Below are 26,764 nucleotides of genomic sequence, written 5' to 3' on the forward strand. Positions count from 1 at the left end.
GGCACTTCCCGGCTACTTGGTCTGGACTCGTGAACTGCTGCGGAATCGGATCTTTCATGAGCTGAGCAGTACAACTCCACAAGTGACTAGATAAGTTCAGCTACCGTGCAAGCGAGGACGGGTCGCGTGGCATACTTACTGCTTCAACAGCGGCAACTCGAAAGCGGGATGGCCGTCGACGAATGCAGCTGAGATGTTGCCACCGAGTCCATCACATGTACGAGGAGCTGAATACGTGAAGATTCCTCATGAGCGAGATCAATTGCAACCAGGATTTAGGAAGCGAGACGCCTATATAACCTTCGATCGCTGGCACGAAAGAACATCACCACCAACTCAGAGATCTCCCTTGGATTCACCCCGAGCGAGAAATCAATCCCTCCTCTCATACCTTCCAATTTCTTCACGAGAATCCCGAATCTCCAACCGCAACAATGTCTACACTCCTCGCCCCGTACCAGAATGCCATGCGCCTCGGCCAAGGGTAAACACACTCATCCCCGCATCTTGATCGCCACAGACTAACTTCTCCTCCAGATTCAACTCCTACACGCAGCAGATCTGCGTGGACAATGCGGTCAAAGTGACCGACCGCAAGACCGGCAACACGATCACAGACCTAGCCGAGACCGGCACGGTGAAGAACCGCTCCAACTCTCAGATCGTGACGTATAACTCTCGGCACGTCGACAAGCTGTCCGACGTGTCGGACTCGATGAACATCAGTGGCAGCTTGGCGATCAAGTACGGAACGATCCAGGGCTCGGGCTCCGGCGCGTTCGTCGACACCAACAAGTTCCGCGAGAGCGATATGAACTTCCTGCTGCAGGTCAAGGTCATCAACCAGACGCAGATCCTCGAGGAGTCGTATGAATACCAGAAGCTGGCAAATGTCTCGAAGGAGAAGTTTACAGAGGTCTTTGGCGACTGTTTCATCTCCGGCTTTCTGGAGGGCGGAGAGTTCAATGCCCTCATCAGCATCAAGGTCCTCGATAAATCAAAACTGAGGGATATCAAGGCTGCGTGAGTTATCTTATTCCTCGCCACATCTTGTCGGAGCTGCGTGCTGATGTACCGTGCAGAGCATCACTCGCGCTGAGTGTCGGGGGTGTCGGAATCGAGGCCAGCGGCTCGGTCGGCATCAAGAGTTCGGAGATCGCCCAGCACACGGAGACGACCGTGAGCGTCAGCTGGTCCGGCGGCGGTGTTCTGAAGAGGCCCGAGGAGGTGTGGAACATCTCTACCGTGACAGCTGCGGCCTCGAAGTTTGCGGACCTGGTTGCGCAGACCCCTCAGCGCACCAGTGCAATCCTCACACGGTACACGAGTCTTCGCTCGTTCGTCATCGACCAGAAGGATCTCTCCCCCCTGAACTACGATAATGCGGGTGTCTACACCGCCGATCTGCTCGACGCGTACATGGACTACAAGCTCCACTGGAAGAACATCAATATCAGTAAGTCAACACATACCCCGCACACTCTTTCACCGTAGCTCACAGCCATCCACCAGTGCTCGACGAATCCGCCCTATACATCAAGAACCCGGAGCCAGTCTACCTCCCCGCGGACCTCACCACCGACGAGAAGACCGATGTGACCCTTTACGAGCCGAACGCCTTTTCACTCACTCGCGCACGCACCTTCTGCCGGCAGCAGATGATCCGGATCGTGACCGAAGTCGACGTAGTCGCTAAGGACCCCACCACCGCGTGCAAGGATAGCAAGGCGCCGTACCAGAGCCCGGACATCTTCCGCGCGCGGCTACCAGTGCTCCGGAAGATCGAGCCGACCACTGTCCCGGCAGCAGCGGTGGAGGAGGGAAAGTCCCTGCAGAACCGCAGGAGGTCCGCGTTCGCCGCGCTCAGGTTGGATGGGTATAAGCAGACGCATCTGTACTATGTCGATACGGCGGGGAATATTAGGTACTCGGTGTGCAACATCGAGGCGGGAACGCAGGCCGGCGTGTGGAAAGATGGCGGCATCGTCGAGGAGGCGAAGAATGTTGCGGCGAATACGCCCATTGCCGCTGCGGCGACGTTTGGTAGCGGGAAGAAGGTTGGTTCACAGTTCTCCTCCCCTTCCCTTCCCTGGGTGTGTAGGCACGTACGTGCGTGCTAACTTCTCCCTTCCCAGCCGCGCGTCATCTTCTTCAACACGCTGTGGCAGCTGCGCGAGCGCACGATGGACGACAAGGGCGTGTGGACGGACGGCATGGCGATTCCCGCGAAGCTGAAGTTCGAGCCGGCGCCGTACTCGCAGCTCGGCTACGCTACTAGCACTGCCAGAGGAGGCCTCGGATGGGTCTTCTACCAAGGAAAGGACAACAGGATCGTTGAATGCTGGTACGATGTGGCAAATATGGCTTTCCACGATGATGGCGCCGGCCGCGATAAGTACCTCCCTGCGGCACCCGGAACAGCCATCGGCGCCGCCACGGCAATCCATTGCAGCATCAACTACCAGCTAGATAATGGGCAGCACACGCAATTCTGGTGGAACCCTATCGACAACCTGTGGAACATCGGTGTGTACCTTTCCCCCCCCCCATCCCGGGTCAACCTACTAACCCCCTCGCAGGCGGCTACAACCTCAGCAAACTCGTCTTCCCACCCGGCTCACACACCTCGGTCGCGATCACGAACATCGTGACGCCACCGAGCGTCGCCGAAATCTATCGCCACGTCATGCGCGCCTACGTGCTCGACGGCGGCTGGCGCGTGAACGAGACCATCATTCGCACGCGAGACGGGCCCATGACCTGGGGGTTCAGCCCGTTCGTGCCGGTGGTGCAGGCAACGGCTGGCTCGCAGACCGCCGTCGTCGCGTGGAACGATGATGCCCAGGGTAATGGGTGCGTAAGACTCTATGTACATGACGGCAACGGATTGGTGCAGGAGTGGATCAGGACCGGCGAGAGTAGGTTCGAGCCTGGGGCGGTGCCAGTGCTGTTGTAGATATTAGCGGACATGATGGGTGTTGGTACATAGTTGTCAGGCATATATTGTACATGCGGAATATATCGAGTGTTTGTCTTCCTTTACACATCTCCTTCCTACATAGTGAAATCCGACACCCAGCACACCGCGGAATGGATGGGAGGAAGCGAGTGATAGATAGTAGAGTGTACATATCGCCACAAACCTCCAAGTCTCAGCACCCCATTCTTCGGATCGACGGATATTGGCATCACTCGTGTAAATTTACAGTTTCTCGGTGTGCTAGGTAGTAGATTGGCCTGATCCATGTGGCGATAAGCGAAATGAACACGAGAGCTTAAACAAACCGCATAACTGGGTCCCGGACTCCGGTAGATCGGTAGGAGTTGCCCGTTGCATTTGGAAGTTTAGATTCTTTGACATCTCGTGTGCAGGCACCCGGTAACCGTCCACTCATGCCCCCACAGCCACACTCCGTGATTCCGACGTCAGGCTGAAGCCCGTCATTCCGCGTCCCTCCCATGTAATGCAATCCCATATATACAGTCGCCATTAATTTATACACACCGAAGCAACTTTTACCCGCGAACCCAGAGCTCCGGCAGATGCCCAACACACCCCTACCCCCGCCCACATCAGCTCCTCGGTCGCGCGGGACCATCAAGCGACCCCCGTAGCGGCGTGCTGGGCGCGGTAAATGCCATGTCCATACTACTCAGCGGGCTCATGGGGCTGACAGGGCTAGCCGGGCCACCATCCAGCGATCTCCGCTGCGGCGTCACCAGTCCAGACACGGGCACACTCATTCCCGGTTCCCGCACCGAATTCTCCAGCGACATCCGCTCGGGGGTTACCGCGGCCGACGCCACGGTGGCAGGCTTGACATCGACTGCCGCCACACTCTTACCCATATTCCACGTGTACTCCGCCGGCAACTCGACGGGCGGCGAGTGCACTGCCAGCTCGGCTACACAGATATCAGCCCAATGACTCTGACCGACTGGGTATGCGCGGTTACCAGTAAAATGCTCGTGCAGCTCCGCGATGTCCTGAGCACCAGGCGCCTTCTCGAGCTCGTTCGTGTGCGGGTACCCCTGCTGCTGCTGCTGCTGCTGGCGTGCTCTCCGTCGTCGCCAGAACAGGAAGAGGCCGCCGCCCAGAAGGAGTAGTAGTACGACAACGATTGGCACTGCGATCTTGACGGCGTTGTTGGACGAGCCTGGCACCGACGATGGATTTAGTCCCGTAGCCCCAGAGGATGGATTTAGCGCCGCGGCCCCCGTCGTGCCTTGAGCCGGTGTGGTGGGCGCAGCCGCGGTCGACGCGTCGGAGGAAGAGGAGGATGTGGGGGAGTTCGTACCGGCGGTTTGCGTCGTCGTGACGGTAGCGGTAGCGACCGATCCTGGGCGGCCCGTTGTCGTGGCGGACGGGGGAGCCTCCGTGGGAATCCGGGGGTATACTTCGGCGACGTAGCCATCGCGCTCCTGCACGCAGTAGCCGGACGCGACGGACCACTGCGAGAAGCAGAACTTGCTGCCACCGCAGGTGATGGAGCTGCCGTTGAGTGCGGCCTGGAGCTCGGTGCATGCGCGCGCCGTTTCGCAGCAGGTGACGCGGTCGTCGGGGAAGACTGAGTTCGAGCAGTTTATTGCCGAGCGCGACGCCGCGCACTGTTCCGCCGCGCTGGGAGAATTTTCGGCGTCGCCCGACATGGTGGTTGCGAGGGAGGAATGCGACGAATGCGAGGAATGCGAGGAATTATGCGTGAAATGCGTGGAATGATGCAGGACGATAGCCGGGGACAAATCGATAGCATCATCGATCGCGGAACACCCACTCTTCTTATCCACTTCTCGTGCACGCCGTGCCGTCGCAGGAAAAATCCAGACTGCCGAGAACCCGCCGCCACGAACTGAGACCTGTAAGGGTAGACAGGTCTAGTGCGCGATCTAGATGGGCGGACAGCGCGCCCCGATTGGCACAGCGAAGTGACTAGGGCGACATGAGGTGAGGCGCGCCAGCGTGGCGCGGCGTGGACCCTCGCGAATGGACGCAAGTGGGTTGGACCTGTCTCTGCTCCGTCTCTCGATCAAGACACGGTGCATGGCCTACATATCTGTGTGGCCTATCGTGTAACCGGGTACTCCCGAATATTGCCCAGCATCGCATGAGCGATAAACAGTGGCGCCCACCGCCCTTGCGTTCGTCGAGCGACGATCAAGTCCGAGTGCACCACCACCTTTCAGGTTTCATCCCATGATCGCGACAAAGCACATGTAAAAACCGGACTCGGTTGAATCGCTGGCGACAATGGCAGACTAAGTCTGTAGTGCGAACTAGAGATTCTGCAAGCGACCAATCAAAGCGCACTAAATTTCACGTCAGAATCGCAAAGCGCGGGGCCAACGGAGTGTGAAACGCTTACTCGTAAAACAACGTCGAAGGCCGTACAGAAGTAAGGAGACCATAGTCGCGCGACTGAGCTTGGGCGTGGTGGCCGATCGTACCCATCGCTCAGCAATGCGAACATTGAAGTCGTGCCGCCCTCAATTCGTTGTTGGTACCGGCCTCGATCGTGACGGGAAGATTCAAAACCCTGGGACCGACTCCCGAGTCGCTTCCGCGGATATCCTACGTAGGGCCGGCATTCGGCGGCAGAAAGTTCGTCGGCTGATGGCATTTATAGGAAGTTCAAAACTCTCCTGTGTATCGTCCGACTTTGCCGTGCGATTTGATCGACATTTCCGTTCATGCTCCATCAAGCTCCTTTCGCTTCCCTCACCTTTCCAATCGTCCGGTATGTGTCTCCACGCTGTGCCGTCGATCGTGAACGTTCTGCCTTACGTACCAAATCCCTTGGGCCTTCCCCTCCGTATGCAACCTGCGCCAGGCGTCTCCAAAAAGGCCTCAGACTCAAGCCCATGCTGGAAAAAAATCGACACTGAATTTCACCCACACCGATTGTACGGAAAACCGAACTGGCTTTCTATCTCATCCTCCACATCATCGGGACCTCGTAGTCTCTACCGGGCTAGATTTCCGCGCGGCGAGCTCAGTGGTGCGGCGGTGGTGCGGCGGAGTCAGAACCATGTCCATACTCGACAAACATCCACACCAAGTCCCACCCACAGCGACTGTAGTATGTATTCTGTAGGGAACTCGCTTTCCATCTCATCCTCCACACATCTGGAGACCTCGTAGTCCCTGGCGAGTTCCTTGAATATCTCCGGTGGTTCGGCGATGATGACGAGGAATGTGTGAAATTCAAGAAGACGCATGTTGATGTAGAATTGGAGTTATCGCTCGAGGGACGCCTCCGTTGGTGGATGGGGTACGGTAGTAGGGTAAGAGAAGGCGAGGCAAATCGTTGAATAAGCAGCTCGAACTTCTGACGGGATGTTGTCACGATGGTGACCATTCCCTTAATGGCAGGAGACGGAAGATCGCCTCAGGCTCCCCCGGTAGGCCCCCGAAAGCTTTTCAGGAACTTTCACGCTCTCATTGTCCATCCTCTAGCTGCTGCCGTCTGTTTTCTGAACCCAGAGCTTCACTATCCTTCGGTCAGATAGTTGAAGCACGGTGGCTGCAGCGGCAACAACTCAGGCGCCCGCGGAGGAGGAGGAGGAGGAAGTACTGGAATCCATGGATCATGTAAATGGATCGCAGATCGGGCGTGCCTTGATGGCAGCGGCGGTGGTGGCGGGAAGCGTTAACTTTGCGCATGAGCATGCTGAGACGGTGACGCGGCGAGGATCAAACTCGAAAACTCCTATGATGAGTTAGCGCTGGGCTAATAGTTTCATTCGGATTGGGATCTGCATTTTCTTGAACTGACGCTCTGGGTGTATTGAATCCATCATCGATGATGTCGGCCTGTGTCATCGTATCATCGTATCCTGATGTGAGGGGTGATAGAGCCGTGACAATGGTGAGGCGTATGGCATGGGGTGGTGTGTGACAAAGTCGAGCTGCAGGGCGGAACGAATGTGCGAAATGCATGGATAATCACTCATTTCTCTCGTTTTGGTTTTGATGAATTATCACTCGCTGAAGTACTTGTTTCGGTCTAGCACGGGCCCTTGCTTGGCGTTTGCAGACTTTTCGTAAGAAGCTGTTGACGGTCGTGAGCTTTATGTATTATATGTTCTACGGTACATATCATATCATTCACGTAATTCACAATATCCTTTTTTGAATTTTTGCGCTTTGTGGGTTTGCGAAGACAGTTCGATGCTCGGGCGCGAACCGGCGAAAACCGCTCCAAAGACGAGTGATATCCGAAGATCCCGGATATTGTGTGACATCCCATGATCCACTCCCGGCTTGCCGGTTGTCCTGACTCCTCCCAGTAGGTTTATCGCCATATATTGCAGAGGCAGATTCTAGTTTAACTCTCTATTGAATGTCTTGCGGTGTCATGCCGTATTCCCTTCATATAAGTACGACGTGATGAGAAGGAGTACATGCCAGGAATGATTCAACTCGCTAGGTACAGAACGAAAAGAAAGCACGCGCGCAAAAATCAAATTTCCCTCAGCTGAACCTTTCTCCACCGTGTGTGCTGTGTTTCTCCATCTCGAGATCTTTTTTTGCCCAATGATTAGCATAGGTACACAGAGTTGGACATTGCCGGATGGCAGCCTACATTCAACAATCAAGAGAGTACTTAAGGGCCCTTCATCTTACTATGTAATGTTTTCCCTGAGATGAAAGCACCACTATTACCCGTCGCTAGCAAATGCCGCTAATCGTGAATCAAGCCTTCAATCAAGTGTCCCTATCTCCATAGTCAGTATCTATAGCCCTCATCTCCAGCGAAGTCAGACTCACCTCCATACTCTCCAACGCCTCTTCGATCTCGTCCAAGAGTTTCATCATCCTCTCCACCTCAAAGAATCCTTCGCTCTCCTCCGTCAGTTCCACCTTACTCTCCAACTCCGAGAACCCTTCGATCTCCTCCTCCGTCAGTTCTACCTGACTCTCCAACTCGAAAAATTCGTCGTTCTCCTCGGTCAGTTCCATCTTCTCCTTCAGATTCACCTTCCTCACAAACTCCAAAAATCCTTCGTCCTCTTCCTCCGTCAGTTCCTCCTGGCTGTCATACTCCAACGATTCTTCGTCCTCCTCCGGCAGTTCCATCTCATCCGGCAGTTCCACATTCCTCTCGAACTCCCACAATCTTCCGTTCTCTTGCGTCGCTTCCATCTTCCTCTCCAACTCCAATAGCGCCAACAAGACCTCCACGCTCGCCTCCATTTCCGGCAGGATCTCTTGCAGCTCACGCTCAACGACGCGATACATCTCGTCGTTCGCATTCATCCCCAGGGCCCTCAACCCAACCAGCATCCAACCATCGGCGCCCTCCTTCAGCCCGCAAGCCGCGCATCCGCCTTTCCGCTGAACATCGGCCGCCTGGACCGTGATCTTCGCGATGGACTCGTACTCATAGCTATGGCGCAGATCGAAGATGCGCTTGACCGCGGCCTTGACGAGAGGGTGCTCATGCTTGTGCGCCTCGCACGCGGCCGAGATCGGCGTGGCAGTCGGCGTGAACGGGCGCACGGCGGACTGCAGCTCCTGCAGCAGGAGGTTGCTGTCGTTGCTGATGGTTCTCCACTTTGTGGGCGGAGTGGATGACTTGGATGAGCCTGGCGACGAGGAGGAGGAACGCGGTAAGCGCACTGAGTGCAGCCAGAGCTTGGCTAGGGACTTGGGAGAGGAGGGGGAGGAGGGGGAGGAGGAGGAGGTGGTGGAGGGGGAGGGGGAGGGGGTGCTGGGAGGATAGAGATGCGGTGGTTGCGGGGATGGCGACGACATCGGGCTGCGGTCTGGGTGTCTTGTGAATATGGGGGAGTTCTGGCGGAGGTGGCGGAGGTGTTGAAACATTCCGGTGATGACGAGGGTTAAGGCTGCGCGATGCGTGTTAGGTATGCGTGCGATTGGTATCCGCCGTTAGGAAGAGGTGGACTTACTTTAGTTTGTGGATTTGTAGGAAGATTCGTTAATTGTCAGTATTGAGGTGGTGTGGGATGGTATTTGTGTGGGGTGTTGGTGAAGAGGACGGAAGGTTGTCTTGTAGAAGTTGTCGGTACCAGTCGTCGTGCTGGTATGAGAAGAGTGAAGCAGCTGCGAAGCAAACAGTCGTTGGGGGGGCTATCGTTCAATGTGGATTGTTAATCGAGTGAGAAGAGTATCCCCTTCATGTTCGGCGCTTGTATATTTGTTGTACCGCACCAAGTTGGCCCAATCTGGACCGATGTAGAAAGGTTGGCAACGAGTGATATCAAAAGCATTCGGCGAGTGTACTCTTCCGCAGAGCAACTTGAGTAAGTTAGTAGAAACATGCTCTCTACCATCATGTATCTAGCGGCACACATGCTTACTTCCCTCCACCCGATGCGTTTCTAAACATTTAGTAGTGTACTCTAGTAGTAGAGCCCGCCGCCGCCACCGGTGTAGTAGTATCCACCGGAGGCCTGATTGCAACATGATTGCCTGTTTTTGACTTGAGTCCCGGACTCATAATCTCTGTATCAGCGCTGTTACTCATATCTCTAGTATTCACGCCGAGGATGTTTGAAGTGCCGTGGGTCAGAGGCGGCGACGGTGACTGTCATTTTACCTGGCAACCGTGACTGTTACCAGCACAGCTGCAACCAGATTGATCGAGACAGTGAGCTCTGTGGTTGTGTAGGCGCAATTTTACCTCCCAATCGGGCATGCTTTTCAGTGCAACAAATTTACACACGCCCCGGACATGTAGGGGATAGCATCGATATTGGCCCGAATACTGATAAGAGGAAGTAGGCTCAACATCGATGCCAACGTCATTGACACGCATGGGTCAACGACAGGATACAGATCACCGCGGATCCTCTGGTATTAGTGTGAATAGCTCAGTGAGGGGTGGGAGGCGAGGATGTGCTGGATGAGGGGTGTAACTTCATGGACGCGCGGTTACAAATAGACATAGGTGCTCATGTAGTTAACACGAAAGTAATCAATGGAGGGAAGTAGTGCAAGAGCAAAGGTTGTTTTTGCGCCCTGATAGTAGCTCGGTAATAGATTCTTTATACTAGTCGCACCCGCACTGGCATAACGGAACGAAGATTTCGGTAGCAGGAAAGTGATCTATCGAAGAAAGTAATGCGAAAGATAATAGACGTTTAGCACCTTGATACCCAGTAATGCTTTCCATCTACCCAGGCCTTATCAGACCGTCCACTATCCTCCTTTCCTTCCTTGTTTTCTAGGTTCAGTCAGTTATGAGCAGATGAAAAAGGCGAGTAGCGCGGAATCATGAGCTACTCACCGAGTTAGTCACGAGAAGTTACAGAGCAACATCCAGGCGGGTTGAACGCGATGAAGAAAAAGCCAGTGTATGCACCCTGATCGAAATTGCCGCCGGTTGATGTTTGCGTAGTTGTGCTGATGGCTGCTTTCATGGCAGCGGAGTAGTCGATGCCTTACGTATTCGGACGTGCGAGACGCGAGCGTATCACCGTCACAAGTAAGTACACCACGTAGTTGCCTGCGAGACGACATTCTTTGCCGCGAAAGGCCAGACTCACTATTGTGCCGTGCATTAGATCGCGCAGGGGCGTGACCTTGGGGCCCACAACCTCCACGCAGTCACTCGATTAGTGAAAGCCTTCTTGTTTTCCTCGCTGTGTAGTGGCATTGTAATGAGGTTGGGCTCCTCCCGGAACCTGCGAACTATTGCAACCCGGAATTCGATGGCCTTGTGGTGCTGGTGCGTGACGTTGCCAAAGTGCTTGAGAACTGCGTTCTGGGTTCTACACTCGTCGGGGTTTAGCGAGATTCCGTCTCGGTGCGTAGGGGGCTTGAGGTGGTCAAATTGACCTGAAAAGCGGTGGTGAAGGCCGCGAGGGCACCGAGGCGCCAGGGTGCAGGACCCCAACTCCACCTGCGCCCCGGCGCAGGTGGGAGACGGAGACCACCCACTGTGGTCTTTGACCTCTTCGGTTTCCTATGCTCGGTCAGCCACCAGCAGACGAAAAAGACGACCAATGCGGAATCATGAGCTACTCACCGAGTTTGCGATGATGACCGCAAACGCAGCGGCGGTTCGTGCTGGGTACCGCTTTCTTGTACCGCGAGGACAGTGCGTCCTTGCAGACACCGTTAGGGTGATCGGGATACCAATGATCTTCATACATCTTCGCGACTGAGGGCCAGTCGTTCCCCAGATCGTCCCTGAGAAAACGCATCACGCACAATTGCTCGTGCGTGTAGTTTTCCCTCAGGGGAGGTGACCTGGGGTTCGTCTGTGTCCACGTCCTCCGACGCGTCGCTGGCGTCTCCCTGTTGCGGCATGCATTAGTAGTCGCCCATGCACCGCCACAGCTGAACGATGCACTTACCTGGCTCGTCCTTTGGGTGGTAGGCTTGTGGGAAGCCGGTAGGTATCTCGCAAAGATAGTGCATTATAGTGGTGGTTTTGGAAGTGAAAGTTCATCAAAGTGATGTTGTTGGGGGATGATAGTTGGAGTGGTGTGTTCGGGTGAAGGAGGGAGAGGTGCAAGAGAAAGGGAGGAAAACCCCAAACCGCAACCCGCTAGCGCATTGAAGATTGCAACCCATCACAGATCCATGTGGGCAGTGACTGCTTTTTCTGAATGCTCCGCACAATGGCTTCTTTGTCGCTCGCGTAATACCACTCGGTGCATTCGATCTTTCTTCGTCCACCACGCCAAAATACACTGGATCGGATGCGGCTAGAAAGAAATTCTGCCTGTCGGTTGTAGACGTCTCATCGCTGCAGCAGTGACAAAGATCTTCCTGTTTTATTTTGCATGCAGTCTATCGACACTATGCCGAACCCACGACTTCCGTTTCCTGTCTGCCCTGGCCAGTCAAGGTGAAAGCCCCGGTACCGACCAGTCCGATTAGGCGCCCCACTTCCCCTGCCCCATCCCCCTCGGGCCGCCACAAGCAAAGAAAACGTATATCGACAGTAAAGGCCGGTATGGGCCCACATGCCCGCTCTTCTAGCTGTCCCTTGCCTCTCTTCCCCGTCATGTGCTTCCGCTCCAAAACCTATCCCCGCGTATCCTCCTCTCCCATTTCCTTGCAGTGGCCGCAGACGAAGTATCCTGCTGGACACTCTTGCTCCGCCCCCGATGTGATGCTCGCCTCGTCCTCATCCTCGTCCAGCCTCAAGGTCTGCTAGTGCTTTCCTCCTCACATCCGTGGTTCCCAGAAACTTTAGGATTGCCTCACTGCACCGCTCGTCAGCATCGCTCGAGGAGTGCTGGCGCTCGAGCTTGTCCGAGTCATATCTTGTGCCGGACGCCTGGCGACCGGATCTTAGTCGTCCGAACCTTAGGCGTCTGGTGCCCTGAGCGTGATGGGGTCTACTAGCAGCCCGTCGACCGGACGAGCCTGGAGGCCATCTAAAAAACACATGTATTTAGAGGACCTTCTGCCGCTGCAGAAGACAGACGACAATCAAGATTTTATATTTCTATATTTGAGTCTGCCAAGGACCGTCCGCCATGGAACACACTCACGAGGCCCGTGTTGCCCAATGCCACACAGGAATCTTAACCACAACTATAGCATCGATATTGACCCGACGACTCATAAGAAGTAGGTTTAACATCGAGGTCAACAACGTCATCAACACGCATCGGTCAACGAAAGGAGACAGATCGTCGCGGATCCTCTGGTATGATTGTGAATAGCGCAATGAGGGGTGAGGCCAGGATGTGCTGGATGAGGGATGTAATGTGTCTTTTTTTGGACGCACGGATACAAGTAGACATAATTACTTGTATAACAGGAAAGCAATCAATGGAAGTCATCGAGAGCGAATTTTGTCTTTACGCCCTTATAGTAGCTCGTTAATACATTCGTTATACTAGTCACAATCGCACTGGCATAACGGAGCGAATATTTGAGTAGCAGGAACGTCATTCATGGAAGGAAGTAATGCGAAAGACAATAGACGTTTTACAGCTTGACACCCAGCAACGTTTTCTATCTACCTGGACCTTATCAGACCGTCCACTATCCTCCTTTCCTCCCTTGTTCCGTTGGTTTGGTCAGCTACGAACAGAGGAGGAACACAATTAATGCGGAATCATGAGCTACTCACCGAGTTTGAGATGATGAGAGTGAGGACGCCCAGGTGCCGTGGCGCCGGTGCGTGGGTGGCAAGTTTAGTCCACCCACTGTGCTCTTTGATCTCTGAGGTTTTCTAGGTTCGGTCAGCCACCAATAGGGGAAAAAGACGAGTAATGCGGAATCCTGAGCTACTCACCTAATTTTACGTCACGATCGCAAACGAGGCGGAGATTGCCGCTGGGTACCGCTTTCTTGTATCGTGAGTACAACGCATCCTTGTAGATACCCGGAGGGTGATCAGGATACCAGTACTCATTGTACATCCTGACAACTGAGCGCCGGTCGTTCCCCAGATCGTCCCTGAAGAAAGGCATCACGCACAAGTTCTCGTGCGTGTAGTTTTCCCTCAGAGGGGCGCCCTGAGGTTCGTCTGCGTCCTCGTCCTCCGACGTGTCGGTGGCGTCTCCTTGGTTCAGGGAATCATCGGCTTCGCCATCGTCTTTGGACGAGTCCATGACGTCTTCCTATCCCCGGGTGGCATCGTCTTCGGCGACAGATGTTGCCCCGTTGTCCTACTCTTTAGTCGCCACGGCACACATTAGCAGGCGCCCATGCACCGCCTCAGCTGGAAGACTGCACTTACCTGGTTCGTTATGGTCGGCCTGCGGAACGGCGGTGGGTTCCTCGGAAAGCCTGGGATTCTCGGCCGCTTTGGTCTCCGGAACATCGGAGACATCGAGGACTGAGGTCCTGATGGGAGCGGGCAGTGGGTCTGCCATTTTGCTTCTGTGGTGGTGGTGGTGTTATGCTCGGTGGTTGTTGATGTTTCGAGTTCTTGATCTAAAGCTTGCCGCAGTGAAGGGTGTTTCTTTGTGACGGTGTGGGTGAAGCTTTGAGGATGATGGAGGATGAAGATTAAGGGTGAGGTGGGGAGGGTGGGATGAATGAGATGGACTTTCAACGGCTTTGGTCTTCGGGACATACTCTTGTAGATGGTGCATTATGGTGATGGTTTCGGAGGTGATTCATCAAAGTGATGTTGTTAGAGAATGATAGTTAAAGTGGTATGTTCGGGTGTAGGATGGAGAGGTAGAAGAGAGAGACAGGAAGAAAGCAAACTGCAACCCGCTGGCGCATTGAACATTGCCTGTGGGCAGTGACTGCTACTTCTTGAATGGGCCGCACAAGGGCTTCTCTGACGCTAGCGTAATACCACCTGGGCCAGTCGGCTGCGATCACTGATGGACTGCTATCAATCCAGGCATCTTGCATCTTCAAACAGTATGTCGCGCCATGTGCAGTCCAAGCAGTACAAACTACTTCTCGCAGCAGCCGGAGTTTGTTTACCTGATTTAAATGGGAGGATGTTGCCATCGGCGTGTGGTCCTCAGTAACTCGATAATACATTCCTTATACTAGTCGTACTCGCACTGACATAACGGAACGAAGATTTCGGTAGCAGGAAAGTAATCTATGCAAGGACGTAATGCGAAAGACAATACACGTTTAGCACCTTGACACCCAGCAACTTTTTCCATCCACCTGGGCCTTATCGGACCGTCGACTATCCTGCTCTCTTTCCTTGTTCTCTTGGTTCTGTCAGCGATGCGTAGATGAAAAAGACTAGTAACGCGGAATCATGAGCTACTCACCCAGTTTTAGGTCACGATGACCGCAAACGCGGCGATGATGACAGTAAGGGCACCTAGGCGCCGGGGCGCGGGTTGCTCTTCTTCTACATCTTCATCTTCCGACGTGTCGGTGGCGTCTCCTTGTTCGAGGGTGTTACTGCCTTCGACGACACATGTCGCTTCGTTGTTCTGCTCTTCGGTCGCCGCGACATACATTAGCAATCGTTCATGCACCGCCAGAGCTGAAGATTGCACTTACCTGACTCGTTCTTTGGGTGGTCAGCTTTTGAAGGGCCCAGTATTATTCCCTCACCCATGCTGAGTCGTTATCAGTCCCGAGGATGCCGGCATTGTCACGATCACCCTTGGGTGCTTCTTTCTTGTACAGTGAGTACAGAGCGTCCTTGCAGACACTCTTAGGGTTATCGGGATACCAGTACTGATTATACATCCTCACGACTGAGCGCCAGTCGTTGCCCAGGTCGTCCCTAAGGAAACCCATCACGCACAATTTCTCGTGTGTGTAGCTTTCCCTCAGGGTGACCTGGGGTTCGTCTTCGTCTTCCGACGTGTCGGCTCCGTCATCTTGCTCCAGGGTGTCATTGTCGTCGGCGACACATGTCGCTTCGCCATCATGCTCCTCGGTCGCAGCATACATTAGCAGGCGCGCATCCACCGCAGCAGCTAGAAGGTTACACTTACCTAGTTGAGACTGTAGTATTTTTCGACGGCTTTGGTCTTCGGGACATACTCGGGTAGATAGTTCCTTATAGTGATGGATTTCGATGATTTTTTTGGAGTTGATTCATCAAAGTGATGTTGTGGGAGGATGATAGTAGTTGAAGTGGTATGTTCGGGTGAAGTAGTGCGAGGTAGAAGAGAAAGAGAGGAAGAAACAAAGCTGCAACCCGCTAGCGCATTAAAAATTTCAAGCAGCATAATACCACGTGGGTTCGGCTGCGATCACTCATGCACTGCTATCAATCCAGGCACCCTGCATATTCAAACAGTATGCCGTGCCATGTGAAGTCCAAATAGTACGAACGCCTCCCTGTAGCGACCGGAGTTGGTTTCTCTGATGCGAATGCGAGGATGTTGCGGTCGGCGTATGGTCCTGACTGCGTAACATGGTTTGTGCGGAGCCATCCTGTCGCTCTGTGCCAGCGTCATCAAGTTGAGCATCCGCCAGCAACATCCAGTGAATCATTCCATTGAACGCCACACACGCCGCCCGCTAGCATGCTTTACGCAGCTTGCAAACATCACCGCCTCCTCTCTATCGGGTAGTCTCGGTCTAGCTGCCACCTAGATTCCCGACCGCCGTGCCAAATTCCGAGTCCACACATCGCTACGTAGAGTCCAAGAACCCAGGCATCCAGAACGAGTGGTGCCTTTCTCCTACATACACTGTACTGTCAAATATAGGAGTATAAAGTTTTGATTATCGTCTTTCTTCTGCAGCGGCACAAGGTCCTCTATATACATTTGCTAGATGGCCTCCTGGCTCGCGCTGTCGGCGGGCTGCTCGTAGAACCTATCATGTTCAGGACACCAACCATGGCTCCGACGCTTAAGGCCGAGACGCCTAACATCCGGACGCCCCAGATCCGGTTGCCAGTCGTCCGGCACCAGATATGACTCGCACGCCTCACCTCCGGCGCCAGGACTCCCCAGAGCGATCGGTCGTCTACATCTCACACATACTTTCAAAGGTCCTTATTCATCCACCATCCCAACCTACACCGTATCTCATCCGGCTGGGAAGGAAACTCCGCCAAGACTCAGTCCGTCACGAAATGTATTCACGAGAACCCTGTGGTACGATGGGCTGGAGAGGAATGATGTTACGCCCGATTATAGAATCGATATGGGCCCCAATACTGACGGGGGCAATCAGGCTTAATATCGAGGTCGAGCTGGTCATCGACACGCGTAACTCGAGGACGGGTTATCGAACGCCGGGAATTGTTCGTCATACGTTTCAATAGCGCAGAGGGAGGTGAGGTGGGGGGAGGGCAGGGGTGCGTGATGCGAGATGTAACTTCATGGAGGCGCGGAGAAATGTAGACATACTTACTTAGGGAGCAGGAGAGTATTCGATGGAAAGACGAAATGCGAAAGTAAAAAACTTTTGGTCCTTGATAGTAGCTCGATAGTAGATTCACTAAACTACCTACTCGCAATCGCACTGGCATAACGGAATAAAGTAACGCGAAAGACAATACGCATTTCAGCAACGTTTTCCATCTACCTAGGCCTTATCAGACCGTCTACTATCCTCCATTCTTTCCTTGTCTCTCAGGTTCGGTCAGCTATGAGTGAATGAAACAGACAAGCAACGGAGAATCATGAGCCACTCTTCGGGTTTGTGACGACAACGCGAAACGCGATGGCGATGGGTGTCAAGATTTGCTCGTCTCAGAACCCGACGGATCTGAGTGTCTCCTACATGAGATTATTCTGCCTTGGCAAGACGAACGTGTGTATAGAGGGCATCTCTGGCCCGACGAGAAGTAGAGAATCAGTTCAACATTGTCTATCTATCTATTTATCCCTACCTCTATCATCCGTATCCTTGACACTACCTAGGTCATATCAGACCTTCCACTATCCTCCTTTCTTTCCTTGTTTCCTAGCTTCGGTTAGCAACGAGCAGAGGAGGAAGACAATTAATGCGCAAACATGAGCTACTCACCGAGTTTGAGATCATGACCGCAAACGAAGCACCAGTGATGATAGTGAGAGCGCCTGGGCGCCGGGGCGCGGGTGGCTCCTCGTCTTCATCTTCATCTTCCGACGTGTCCATGGCATCTCCCTGGTTGATGGTGATACCGTTTTCGACGACACATGTCGCTTCGTTGTTCTGCTCTTCGGTCGCCGCGGGAAACATTAGCACTGGCGCATGCACCACCGCAGCTGGAAGACTACACCTACCTGGCTTGTCCTTTGGGGGGTCAGCTTGCGGAACGGCCCTGTATCGTTCGCTCACCCACACCCAGTCGTCATCAACCCCTAAGATTGCGGTATTGCCACCATCACCCTTGGGTACTTCTTTCTTGTACCGTGAGTACAGAGCGCCCTTGTAGACACCCTTAGGATGATCGGGATACCAATGCTCGTTATACATCCTCCCGACTGAGGGCCAATCGTTCCCCAGATCGTCCCTGAGGAAACGCAACACGCACAATTTCTCGTGCATGTACGTTTCCCTCAGGGCGACCGGGGGCACGAGTTACGAGCGGCACTGCGTCTGCGATGTTGTTGTGGGCGGTGATGATGGTGGTGCTGTTCGATCGGTGGGTGTCGATGTTGAGGAAGGTTGTTCTGAAGCTTGATGCATTGTAATGATGAAGTGAAAGGATGGTTTTGGAGGGGATTCATCAAAGTGATGTGGGTGGAGGATGATAGTTGAAGTTGTTTATACGGGTGAAGGAGGGAGAGGAAGAGAAAGAGAGGAAGAATCCAAGCTGTAACCCGCTAGCGCATTGAAGATTGCAAGCGCCCACCACACGTGATTGTGGGAAGTGACTGCTACTTCCTGAATGGGCCGCACAATGGCTTCTTCAACGCTAGCCTAATATTACGTGGGGTTGGCTGCGATCACTGATGCACTGCTCTCAATCCAGGTACCGTGCCTATCTAGTAGTCAGAGTGTTACGCTGTGCGCAGAACCTTGCTAACTGCGATCACACCTAGAAAGCTGCGGCCAGGCATCGACACCTACGGTTAGGCATAGACAGCTGCGGTTAGGCATGGACAACTGTGGACACATGGCATCGTGCCTATTGAATAACTATGCTGCATCATGTGCAGGTCAGGCAGTAGAAACGCCGCCCCGCACCCATCGGGGGGGTGTTTTTTTCTCAATGTAAAATAGTGAACCAAAAATCCCTCTACTGAATTACCAGCTCTGCGGCTCTCAGTATTTACAAGGACTACTAAGATCAATAGAAGGGAGTTGAAACAGTACAACTACTAGCTCGAGGGCTACTGGATGTCTGATATTAACGCACGGCTGTGAGTCGAAATGACGAGCACTTCTGGCACGCTCGTAGCATTAAAAGTAGTGCTGCTAGTCCGATCCCTGATTACTAGTAGCTGCCTCACACATACCGTGCAACTTCACCTCTCATCCTCAACCTTCGTCCAATCCTCCTCTACAATCCCTCATCAAACCACACCTTGCCACAAAACAATCAACCAACCAATCTACAACATGCCTGTCACTGAACTCGTCATCTTCCTGGCCGCTGCCATTACATCCGTCGTTGTGATGGCTTTCCCTCCCCTTCCTTCATCTCCAGCGGCGTCACCAAAATGCTCAACAAGTCCCCAGCCCATGCTAAGGAGCACGCCGTCGACAAGGAGCTCGAGTTCCCCGACTACGTCATCAACCCTGACTTTGTCAACACCACCGACGTCGAGCGATTCTCCGTCTCGTCGTCCGGTCCATCTTCCTTCCCGACCCCCGGTTGGGTCTCCTGCCACACGACGTGGGCCTCGCCTACCTTCACGGAAGTCAACTACCTAATCGCCAAGATCGCCACGCACACGGGCTGGAACGACTGCACGCAGAAGAACATGGGCGGCTCCAAGTGCACCAAGCTTGACAAGTACTACGGCGGCGCCATTTCGTTCTGCGGAAAGCACGATATCACCCGCACCTGCAGCATGATCTCCACCGCTGCGCAGAAGGTAAGGGATCACTGCAGTATCGGCTACATGCACCGCGCCGGCGGCGTCTTCAAGTTTAACACGAGTACACAGGGTTTCGTTTCGGCAGGGTCTGATTAAGCGACGGAATCGCCGGTAGATCCCGGCGCTAACAGATGCTTATTGCAACCGCATAAATCCACATCGCCACCATTGCCAATTCAGCGTAGGCGACGGTCGCAACCCATGCAGCCCACCAGCATGGGTCTGCCGCATCATACTCTCAGCAAAAGGAAAAACATCAAAAGGTATACCGACGTCGACAGGATTCGAACCTGCGCGGGCGAACCCAAGAGATTTCTAATCTCTCTCCTTAACCACTCGGACACAACGCCTTTCTCTGGACACTATTCGGCCATGACAGCCTTAATGTTAACTCACAGTCCAGAGACTTTCGCGCTAAAACCGTTGAGAAAACTTGTGGACCAGAAAGGCCGACCATGATCCACGCCGCACCGCTCGCAGTCCAATAGATCTTTTTGCAAATGGTGCGTTACAGTAAGGTGTAAATGCTTTGTATCGCAGAGTAAATGCGATGGCCATGGTCTCGGGAGTGTAGGGAGTGTAAAATGTCGCATGAAATAAGCGAAGCGTTGGGCAATGTGCAGCCCTCGTGGTTCTATGTGACGTTAGTTGAAGTGCGGCATGAAATTAAACAGATCGTTATTGCGGACGCCGGAGTCTCGTACCAACCAGTCTGTGGCTTCCAGCTGGTGGCCCGGCCTTAATATGTGAAAGCGGACGGATCACGTCGGCAAGGCTGAGACCGCTTGCGAGCGAGGCTGTAATCACGTGACCGGAAGGCTCACATTTTATGCGAACAAAGGAAGCGGTCGCTGCGTGGCGGAGTCACGGAGGCGATGGATACTGTAATTATCGCACATGATACTTTAATGATAACACTGAAGAGATTAGATTGTACCAGGCGGCGCCGCTGCTCGATAAGCTTACCCGACTTATGAAGCGCCCCTTCGATGCTCGATCACCAACGACAGTAATCGATACTCACAGAGTTGTGAGTTGAAAGTCATTCATATTAAGCTCAGATTTTCTATGTGCTTATCACTGTTATTTCTTTTGATATTCAAAGCCTAACCGAACACCTGCTACAACTGAGTGACGACTCATGAAATTCTTGTTGCCCTCTGCGATGGCTTCACTCTTCTCCCACTTTTCTTTGGCCGCGAAAGGATCCTCAAGTCCCCTCAACCCAAACAACCACCAAACACCGGCCATGGCGCATACTCACCCCAAAGTGCACCCCCACCGTGCCAACCGGCTCTCCGCCATGACTGCCCACCGACTCTCCGTCGTGTCAGCCACCGGCACGATTGTCACCAACCCGAGCGCCACCACCATCCACTCCGCGCCGGACATTACGAGCATAAAGTCCGCCCCGGTCCCGATCGCTACCTCTATCTCGGCTCCGAGCTGTAGGACCCCCCGTCAATAAAATCTGCTTACATATGCTGACCACTTCACAGCCCCCGCGCTGCGCCGGGCCGTAGGAATCGCTAGCTCGACCGCCGCCGGAATCGCAAGCTACCGCAAGCTGCGCACGCTCTTCATCAAGCACCAGCGGGATGCGACGATCGACTACGTGGATTCGCTCAACAAGTACCTGAAGTGGGCTGACGCTCTGATTGAGTCCAGGAACGTCCCGCCGGGCGAGCTCTACACCGAGCTCATCGAGTTCCGCGCCGCGTTGTTCAACTTCATCCACAACGACAGCGATCACTTCTTCGACTACGACGTCGCCATGTGCGTCTGGGTCCCCCAGGCTATCAAGTTCAAGCCCTACGCGAGGAAGTTTGACAAGTGGAAGGAGGCTATCGTCTTGGATTTCGCGGAGAACGGCGTCTCGTCGAATCCGCCGGTGAGGAGTCTCTGGGAGAGGGGATACTAGGCGCACGGGGTACTGGGTTACTAGGTGCACGGATTTCTTCGCCATTGATCTACTGTTACTACTGTGCTCTGCTCTGCGTACCTGTACGGCTCAACTGGGAATTTCGGAATAAATTGGCGTTCTCGCGATCTTGATTCTCGTGCGCTTTTTTACTCTCACACGTCTTTTTATAAGCATTATAGGAACTGCGATGGAGACAATTGCGGCAGTGATTACGGCGACATCGAGTAGACTATCTCGTAGGCGCGGCGGACACGGCGGCGGCGGCAATTGCAGTCACTTTTAAGTCAGGTAGAGTCTGTGAAACACTCCAACCAATCTCAGTCTATCTTCATTCTCTGACTGTCTCGCTCTACTTATATAACCACAGCAAGCACAATGTCCACGCAGACGATGTTACTCGCACAACCCCCCTTCAAGAACCACACTTCTACCCAACCCGAAGCTCGGTGTTGGATGATTATCTGCATGGCTCTATCGGTAATACAGTCTACGTATGGGGCCACATATAAGCCGCACTTAATCGTCAGGGAAGAATCCGTAGCATAAAGTCGGATGAGCGAGTGTTGAGAAGTGATCCCATTATCTTCACCTTTTGCAGTGCCCGAGTACGGAGCGATGAAGGATGATACAGAATTTCATACAATAACTCCAGACATACTGACAAGCGATTGTCAGACTACATCAGTGACCCACGACGGCGAGGAAATCTATAACGAGACCGATTAACGTTCACCATAGTCGATCCGCTTGGGCGTGAAAGTCTTAGCTCAGGTCTCTCCGCCTTACCTGGTATGTCTCTCCAGATGTGTGCCCCTTCTCTCCTATTCCCTCTGGGTCATTATTTGGGTGGACATTTCTAATATTTCCACAGCTTCGTGCAAGTAGAACAATCCGCCAGCCTACCGCTCTTCTTCATTCCTTGGTTCATCCACAGGCATTGCTCACCACCGGCTCGCCTCTCCATGCATAATTACTGGTAACTTATTTGTGAGTCGATGCAGAGTAGAACTTCGGCCCATTGCGACTCCTTCGTTGGCCGTCCAGTGCCGAGATCAGGACCAGTAGTTCCGCCCTCAAGAACCGCTCACTGGTCTCTGAGTACTATCGTCAATGGCAACGCCATTACCGCCGCCGCAATCACCACCTAGCACCACTGGTCCCCCGTCCACCGCGTTGGTGATCAGGGATGATGGATCTGGGGGAGTCTACTCCATGATTGCGTGGAAATTTGGACAACCACCCTGCTAGTACCTCCCAGCCTGCCCGAATAACCCCGAAGCAGTGTGATACACCGAGGAGATGGGTGAAGGGATGAAGAGTGGGATATCTACCTTGCGGTCTCGACTCTGGAAGCAACACGGGAAGCAGGCGGACATGACGATTCGAGCACGACAGGGTGACTATGATACACGCACGATGGGGATTGAGCTATGTATAATAGATTATGGCGGGGGTGTTTGAAGGCTTAGGAAGAACATTGGATGGGCATATTCGCAATCCTCTGTGGCATCAGTTGCAGTACGCAAAATAGGTCGCGTACCGGCACTCAACTGGTACAGAGCTTAATCACAGCGTAGTAATGACCATCTACGTGGATTTGGCATCTGACCGCGCCTGGAATGAGGGTCCACTACATACAACAGGCCGCTCTCATGCATATCAGGCAGCCTACTACAGCTCCCCTTTTTCTCACTCGGTTCGCTGGGCGTCAGTCCTGTCAAGAAAAGTGGCATATTGAAGTAATGTACAGTGTATGATAGCCAGAGTACAAGGCATATATAGAGAAAGGCGCTGGGAGCCTCGGATAGAGGCCGCTCGCCGCCGCACGCCACCTCCGTGAGAACGGCTAACCGATGTATCTCGACATAGCGAGTGATTGTATATGACGCGGTCCACGCAAGTGAAGCGGTACACGGAAGTTCGTGATATTATGACAAGTCCTCTGGCAGGCTCCAGACTAAGGATACAGAGAATACGTCGGACTTTAAGAGGACTCGTGTGTGCGCGGGACACCCGCCGCCGTCGAACGCCCGCTTGCGGCCAGATACAACCCTCACAGTCTACGACAGGCGAAAGTACTTGGGCGTATCCGCATAACGGCTCACAAAGACGGACGATGGAGGGTGGATTGAGAGAGTGGTCAATAACAGAGGCATAATACACGTAGTAATGTACGTACTGACTACCGGCCCCAATGACATGTAGCCTATAGAAGTATGCGAGCTGAAGGGATATAGCGGCGGATTTTCAAATTTCCGAGCTTCCACATCTCAAAACGTATCATTTTTTACACACTGGCATCAGGCAGAGAAAAGTAGAATTTCCTGTAGGACTGGGTAGGCTAGATCATAGAGTCGGTAGGGTAACACCACGACAATAGATAGGAAACAACGTTGGTAGGCAGCGGCGCAGCAACCGGCCGTGGTGGTATCTAGAGCTTTTTTTCGACCCGCGGATCTGGCAGGAAAGGAAAGGTTTGGAAGATGATGGTCGCCATAGTCTAGCAATCTTCTACCCCAGCCTTCCCAACTATCTAAACTCCGGACTCCTCACCTCCGCCTTCAACACCACTCCTCCCTCCAACATCGTCTGCTACTACTCCCGCAAGGATTGAAGGCTGTCACTTCCCCAACACTGGTAAGGCTCCAGCCAGTCTAAAGCCTGATCTCTTTCCTCGCTTGCCAGGTTATCAGGTCGTACGGCCCGTGCCCTTTCCTCCGCTCTGGCTCTCACCGCGTCCCAGTCCATGGATCTCTCCGAGGTGGGAGTTGGTGTGCCTGAGGCAGGACTTCGGAAGGACAAATGTCGGGGGGGGGGGGGGGGGGGGGGTGGGGGAGGAAAACAGGTTCCATTGCCTGCCGCTTCTCTTCTGCTTCCATTGCTCTCCCCACCGCCGCCGCTCTTTCTCCTTCTCCCTGCACCCTGTTATGGAACTGGTGCGCTCCGCCGCCAGCGCCGCCACGTCCGAGGTGTTGCCCGGGGGTTTCTGTTGCTCTTCACGAAGCGGAGGGGCACCCGACGGCCGGCATCCGGAGGACGGGCTCGCTGTACTTCAGGTGGCCGAACAGATCCCTGATCTTCAGTCCGTCCTCGCTTCGACCAGTTTTCTTGGGGACTTCCGTCCACAGGGTTCTCTGTTATTCCTTCCACTGCGCGCAGTTCGTGAACAGGTGTTCTCAAGTCTGGGTTTTGTCCCGACTGCACCAGCACTCTGCCGACGGTCGTTGCACCGTGCTGTTTTCGTGATTGCGATACGCTCTAACTTAGGTTGTTGTAATATCTCACTCGTTCTTGCGGGCACGGGCCTTCGCCCCTTTCCTATACTGGAGGCTACAGCCTCCCTTCTCTAGACACAATAAACATACCATAATTCATCCATTCAGTCACTATTCACAAAATCTGTCTCGGCGGGAGTTCCGAGTGACTGCGTGTCCATGGGAATTGCGGACGTTGTAAATATCAACAGTGGTGAGTCAGCGCCAAAATCCGGGCAGTCAGGGTCAACTCCGTTAAACAACCCCTCCCCCCCATTTAATACTTTACATTCACTGGTACAGTACCCTCCCTCTCTACCTTACTAACTAGGGCCACTACCCTACCATTCAACGCATCACACTCGTTACCCCTTCCACCTCACTCACGACCCCAGAGAAACCGATCGACCATGTGTTTTTCGTTCTCCATCTTCTCCCTCCTGACCTCCAGACCCCCCGCCGATCTCGAACGCGGCATCTCGCCCCCAAGCTCGCCTGATCTGGAACCTACCGTTTACACTCCGATAAACCGAGACTTCGATCCGTTCGAGAACACCGACGTTGATTTCATCTCCCGCACCCCTTTGCACGACGCGCCGGTGCTGCATTCCGGTCTTCCCAGGGGAGTGCGATCAAGGACCCTTTTGGATCACAGGAGGAGGATGAGACTCAAGGAGCAGAGGCGGAACGGTCAGCCGGAGTGGCAGGGAGGAGGTTCCGACGTCAAGGGCAAAGGCAAGGCCAATGCCGCCAATTTTGGGATACCGCGCATCGAGATCACCATGTACGACAACGTCATGGCCGAGAGTTCGAAAGCCGCCGAGAACCGTCTCATCACCACCCTCGAGGACATCTTCGAGAACAAGTTTCACGTTTCCGACCGCCCGAACATCGAAAACGCGCAGCCGGAGTCTTCCAACAGGTCCGAAACCCTCAAAGCTTTGCATGTCGACCACATCGAGAATCCGCAGCAAGAGTCATCCAACAAGTCAACCACCGCGAAGGAGAACGTCTACCCCGACACCGACACCGGCTTCATCTCCACGCGCTCCTACCCCTGATCCATACGATATTTGTGGGCTCGATGGTTGGAGGAGCTGTAGATAGCACCTGCGCATAGCTTGGTCGTTTCTGTTTTTCTACACCTTCATTGCTTAGAGTACCGAATGTCAATTTCTCTGGCTGTGCCCATTGTTTCATCAGTGCTGTTTCGACCCCTATTTTCCCGTTCTTTCATCATTCTCTCTCATGTAAGCCTCATTCCTCACTCGTATACCACCGCCCTTCCATGGTCCCCCGTGCGATGCCGCCGTCCTCCCACGGAGAAGGATGGCGCATCTCCACAGACATGTGATATCACTCGCTCATCTTCCATTCGTGAATATTTTCCATCTCGTCAGGATCGATTACAGTGTTTAAAACCTCGTGGATACGTTCTCGCCACTCTGCTATACTCTCTGCGCCTTTTGGTCCGAGATGTTGGAGCTTTTTTGCGAATATCGACTCGCCGATTGGGACTGCAGACCTTTTTGAAAAACAAGCCACTGGGTCCAAAAAGAAAGGAACAAGAGGTAACAGACGGAACGGTGATCGATTCTGTGTAGAGGAGTAATCGAAGGAAGATTTATCCATGCTAAATAATCTAGCGAAAGTACATAGGCGGAAAAATCCACCGTTTATTATCCCTCATCCTCCGCTGGCAACGGCATTTCTAAAGTTCCCTGACAAAAAGGATTGGACAAAGCCCGTTTTACACCAAAAATGCCCATTTTCATGCAACCCAAACATACCCTCCACCTGGTGGAAAAAAACCGTCTCTTTCACAGAAGCGTTAAAATCACAAGTTTCTTCATCAGTAAAAACTTTGACGACTTTCATCACAGATTGGGGCTGTATGACGTTGTATTGTGCAGGAGTTGAAAAGTGACATGAAATTTTGTATGGGGCTCCCATACAAAAAGCTACTTGGCAACTATTAACTTTTCCCCCGTATGGTATTGCTCCACAACAACGACTCAGAGCTCTGCGAGGAGTTAGCATATCCTTGTCGGTGTAGTTATAGAGGTCTCACGATGGTCTCTGATTTTTTTCGATACGTTGTGGTTGTTGGATCGGTGGCTGAAAATGGCCATTTTTGGTGTAAAATGGGCACTGTCCAATCCTTTTTGTCCTAGCACTGTACATACATCTCCGGTCTAATTAGCAACCTTCCTCATCCCAGACTTTCCCA

The 26,764-nt window shown here is 53.5% G+C and overlaps 11 protein-coding genes and 1 non-coding gene across 12 annotated transcripts; 5 read left to right on the top strand and 7 right to left on the bottom strand.

The window, feature by feature from the left end:
- Positions 1-139: 139 nt before the first annotated feature.
- On the top strand, positions 140-2,534 carry BZA05DRAFT_204837 (uncharacterized protein). The gene is made up of 4 exons (XM_051479539.1): positions 140-484; positions 538-1,023; positions 1,083-1,456; positions 1,513-2,534. The coding sequence occupies exons 1-4, from the start codon at positions 435-437 to the stop codon at positions 2,118-2,120; spliced, it is 1,518 nt and encodes a 505-aa protein (XP_051342735.1). The 5' UTR covers positions 140-434; the 3' UTR covers positions 2,121-2,534.
- Positions 2,535-3,478: 944 nt separating this feature from the next.
- On the bottom strand, positions 3,479-4,790 carry BZA05DRAFT_204841 (uncharacterized protein). Its single transcript, XM_051479540.1, has 2 exons — positions 3,957-4,790; positions 3,479-3,905 (listed from the first exon to the last, which is right to left on the bottom strand). Exons 1-2 carry the CDS (start codon positions 4,648-4,650, stop codon positions 3,574-3,576), a joined length of 1,026 nt encoding a protein of 341 aa, XP_051342736.1. The 5' UTR covers positions 4,651-4,790; the 3' UTR covers positions 3,479-3,573.
- Positions 4,791-5,427: 637 nt separating this feature from the next.
- BZA05DRAFT_389089 (uncharacterized protein) lies at positions 5,428-6,541 on the top strand. Its single transcript, XM_051482728.1, has one exon. It carries the CDS (start codon positions 5,459-5,461, stop codon positions 6,137-6,139), a length of 681 nt encoding a protein of 226 aa, XP_051342737.1. The 5' UTR covers positions 5,428-5,458; the 3' UTR covers positions 6,140-6,541.
- Positions 6,542-7,682: 1,141 nt separating this feature from the next.
- On the bottom strand, positions 7,683-8,824 carry BZA05DRAFT_416262 (uncharacterized protein; the record flags this gene model as incomplete). The annotated part of the gene is made up of 2 exons (XM_051485384.1): positions 7,683-7,715; positions 7,769-8,824. 2 exons carry the CDS (start codon positions 8,822-8,824, stop codon positions 7,683-7,685), a joined length of 1,089 nt encoding a protein of 362 aa, XP_051342738.1.
- Positions 8,825-10,197: 1,373 nt separating this feature from the next.
- On the bottom strand, positions 10,198-11,386 carry BZA05DRAFT_416263 (uncharacterized protein; the record flags this gene model as incomplete). The annotated part of the gene is made up of 6 exons (XM_051485385.1): positions 10,198-10,242; positions 10,510-10,560; positions 10,665-10,801; positions 10,904-10,928; positions 10,992-11,155; positions 11,323-11,386. The coding sequence occupies 6 exons, from the start codon at positions 11,384-11,386 to the stop codon at positions 10,198-10,200; spliced, it is 486 nt and encodes a 161-aa protein (XP_051342739.1).
- A 1,365-nt stretch (positions 11,387-12,751) lies between these two features.
- Positions 12,752-13,806, bottom strand: BZA05DRAFT_416264 (uncharacterized protein; the record flags this gene model as incomplete). Its single annotated transcript, XM_051485386.1, has 4 exons — positions 12,752-12,781; positions 13,059-13,150; positions 13,224-13,526; positions 13,671-13,806. 4 exons carry the CDS (start codon positions 13,804-13,806, stop codon positions 12,752-12,754), a joined length of 561 nt encoding a protein of 186 aa, XP_051342740.1.
- Positions 13,807-14,685: 879 nt separating this feature from the next.
- On the bottom strand, positions 14,686-15,316 carry BZA05DRAFT_416265 (uncharacterized protein; the record flags this gene model as incomplete). Its single annotated transcript, XM_051485387.1, has 3 exons — positions 14,686-14,847; positions 14,918-14,941; positions 14,972-15,316. The coding sequence occupies 3 exons, from the start codon at positions 15,314-15,316 to the stop codon at positions 14,686-14,688; spliced, it is 531 nt and encodes a 176-aa protein (XP_051342741.1).
- A 1,787-nt stretch (positions 15,317-17,103) lies between these two features.
- Positions 17,104-17,898, bottom strand: BZA05DRAFT_434120 (uncharacterized protein; the record flags this gene model as incomplete). The annotated part of the gene is made up of 4 exons (XM_051486307.1): positions 17,593-17,898; positions 17,354-17,553; positions 17,217-17,232; positions 17,104-17,156 (listed from the first exon to the last, which is right to left on the bottom strand). Exons 1-4 carry the CDS (start codon positions 17,855-17,857, stop codon positions 17,104-17,106), a joined length of 534 nt encoding a protein of 177 aa, XP_051342742.1. The 5' UTR covers positions 17,858-17,898.
- Positions 17,899-18,975: 1,077 nt separating this feature from the next.
- On the top strand, positions 18,976-19,815 carry BZA05DRAFT_416267 (uncharacterized protein; the record flags this gene model as incomplete). The annotated part of the gene is made up of 3 exons (XM_051485388.1): positions 18,976-19,353; positions 19,537-19,619; positions 19,755-19,815. The coding sequence occupies 3 exons, from the start codon at positions 18,976-18,978 to the stop codon at positions 19,813-19,815; spliced, it is 522 nt and encodes a 173-aa protein (XP_051342743.1).
- BZA05DRAFT_t71 lies at positions 19,626-19,706 on the bottom strand. The gene has a single exon. It is a non-coding gene; the product is annotated as a tRNA-Ser (tRNA).
- An 844-nt stretch (positions 19,816-20,659) lies between the features above and the next one.
- BZA05DRAFT_416268 (uncharacterized protein) lies at positions 20,660-21,277 on the top strand (the record flags this gene model as incomplete). Its single annotated transcript, XM_051485389.1, has 2 exons — positions 20,660-20,804; positions 20,856-21,277. The coding sequence occupies 2 exons, from the start codon at positions 20,660-20,662 to the stop codon at positions 21,275-21,277; spliced, it is 567 nt and encodes a 188-aa protein (XP_051342744.1).
- Positions 21,278-24,944: 3,667 nt separating this feature from the next.
- Positions 24,945-25,595, top strand: BZA05DRAFT_416269 (uncharacterized protein; the record flags this gene model as incomplete). The annotated part of the gene is made up of 1 exon (XM_051485390.1): positions 24,945-25,595. The coding sequence occupies one exon, from the start codon at positions 24,945-24,947 to the stop codon at positions 25,593-25,595; it is 651 nt and encodes a 216-aa protein (XP_051342745.1).
- Positions 25,596-26,764: the final 1,169 nt, after the last annotated feature.

The sequence above is a fragment of the Tricharina praecox genome (assembly GCF_024521635.1).
Source record: "Tricharina praecox strain CBS 144465 chromosome Unknown BZA05scaffold_4, whole genome shotgun sequence".
NCBI classification, from domain to species: Eukaryota; Fungi; Ascomycota; class Pezizomycetes; order Pezizales; family Pyronemataceae; genus Tricharina; species Tricharina praecox.

What these genes read in the sequence shown, in the direction of transcription:
- BZA05DRAFT_204837 (XM_051479539.1), top strand. Translation starts at nt 435, where the DNA reads ATGTCTACACTCCTCGCCCCGTACCAGAATGCCATGCGCCTCGGCCAA. An exon ending in GCCATGCGCCTCGGCCAAGG is followed by an intron (nt 485 to 537) that starts GTAAACACACTC and finishes CTTCTCCTCCAG; the next exon opens with ATTCAACTCCTACACGCAGC. An exon ending in CTGAGGGATATCAAGGCTGC is followed by an intron (nt 1,024 to 1,082) that starts GTGAGTTATCTT and finishes TGTACCGTGCAG; the next exon opens with AGCATCACTCGCGCTGAGTG.
- BZA05DRAFT_389089 (XM_051482728.1), top strand. Translation starts at nt 5,459, where the DNA reads ATGCGAACATTGAAGTCGTGCCGCCCTCAATTCGTTGTTGGTACCGGC.
- BZA05DRAFT_204841 (XM_051479540.1), bottom strand. Translation starts at nt 4,650, where the DNA reads ATGTCGGGCGACGCCGAAAATTCTCCCAGCGCGGCGGAACAGTGCGCG. An exon ending in GCTGCACGAGCATTTTACTG is followed by an intron (nt 3,906 to 3,956) that starts GTAACCGCGCAT and finishes ATATCTGTGTAG; the next exon opens with CCGAGCTGGCAGTGCACTCG.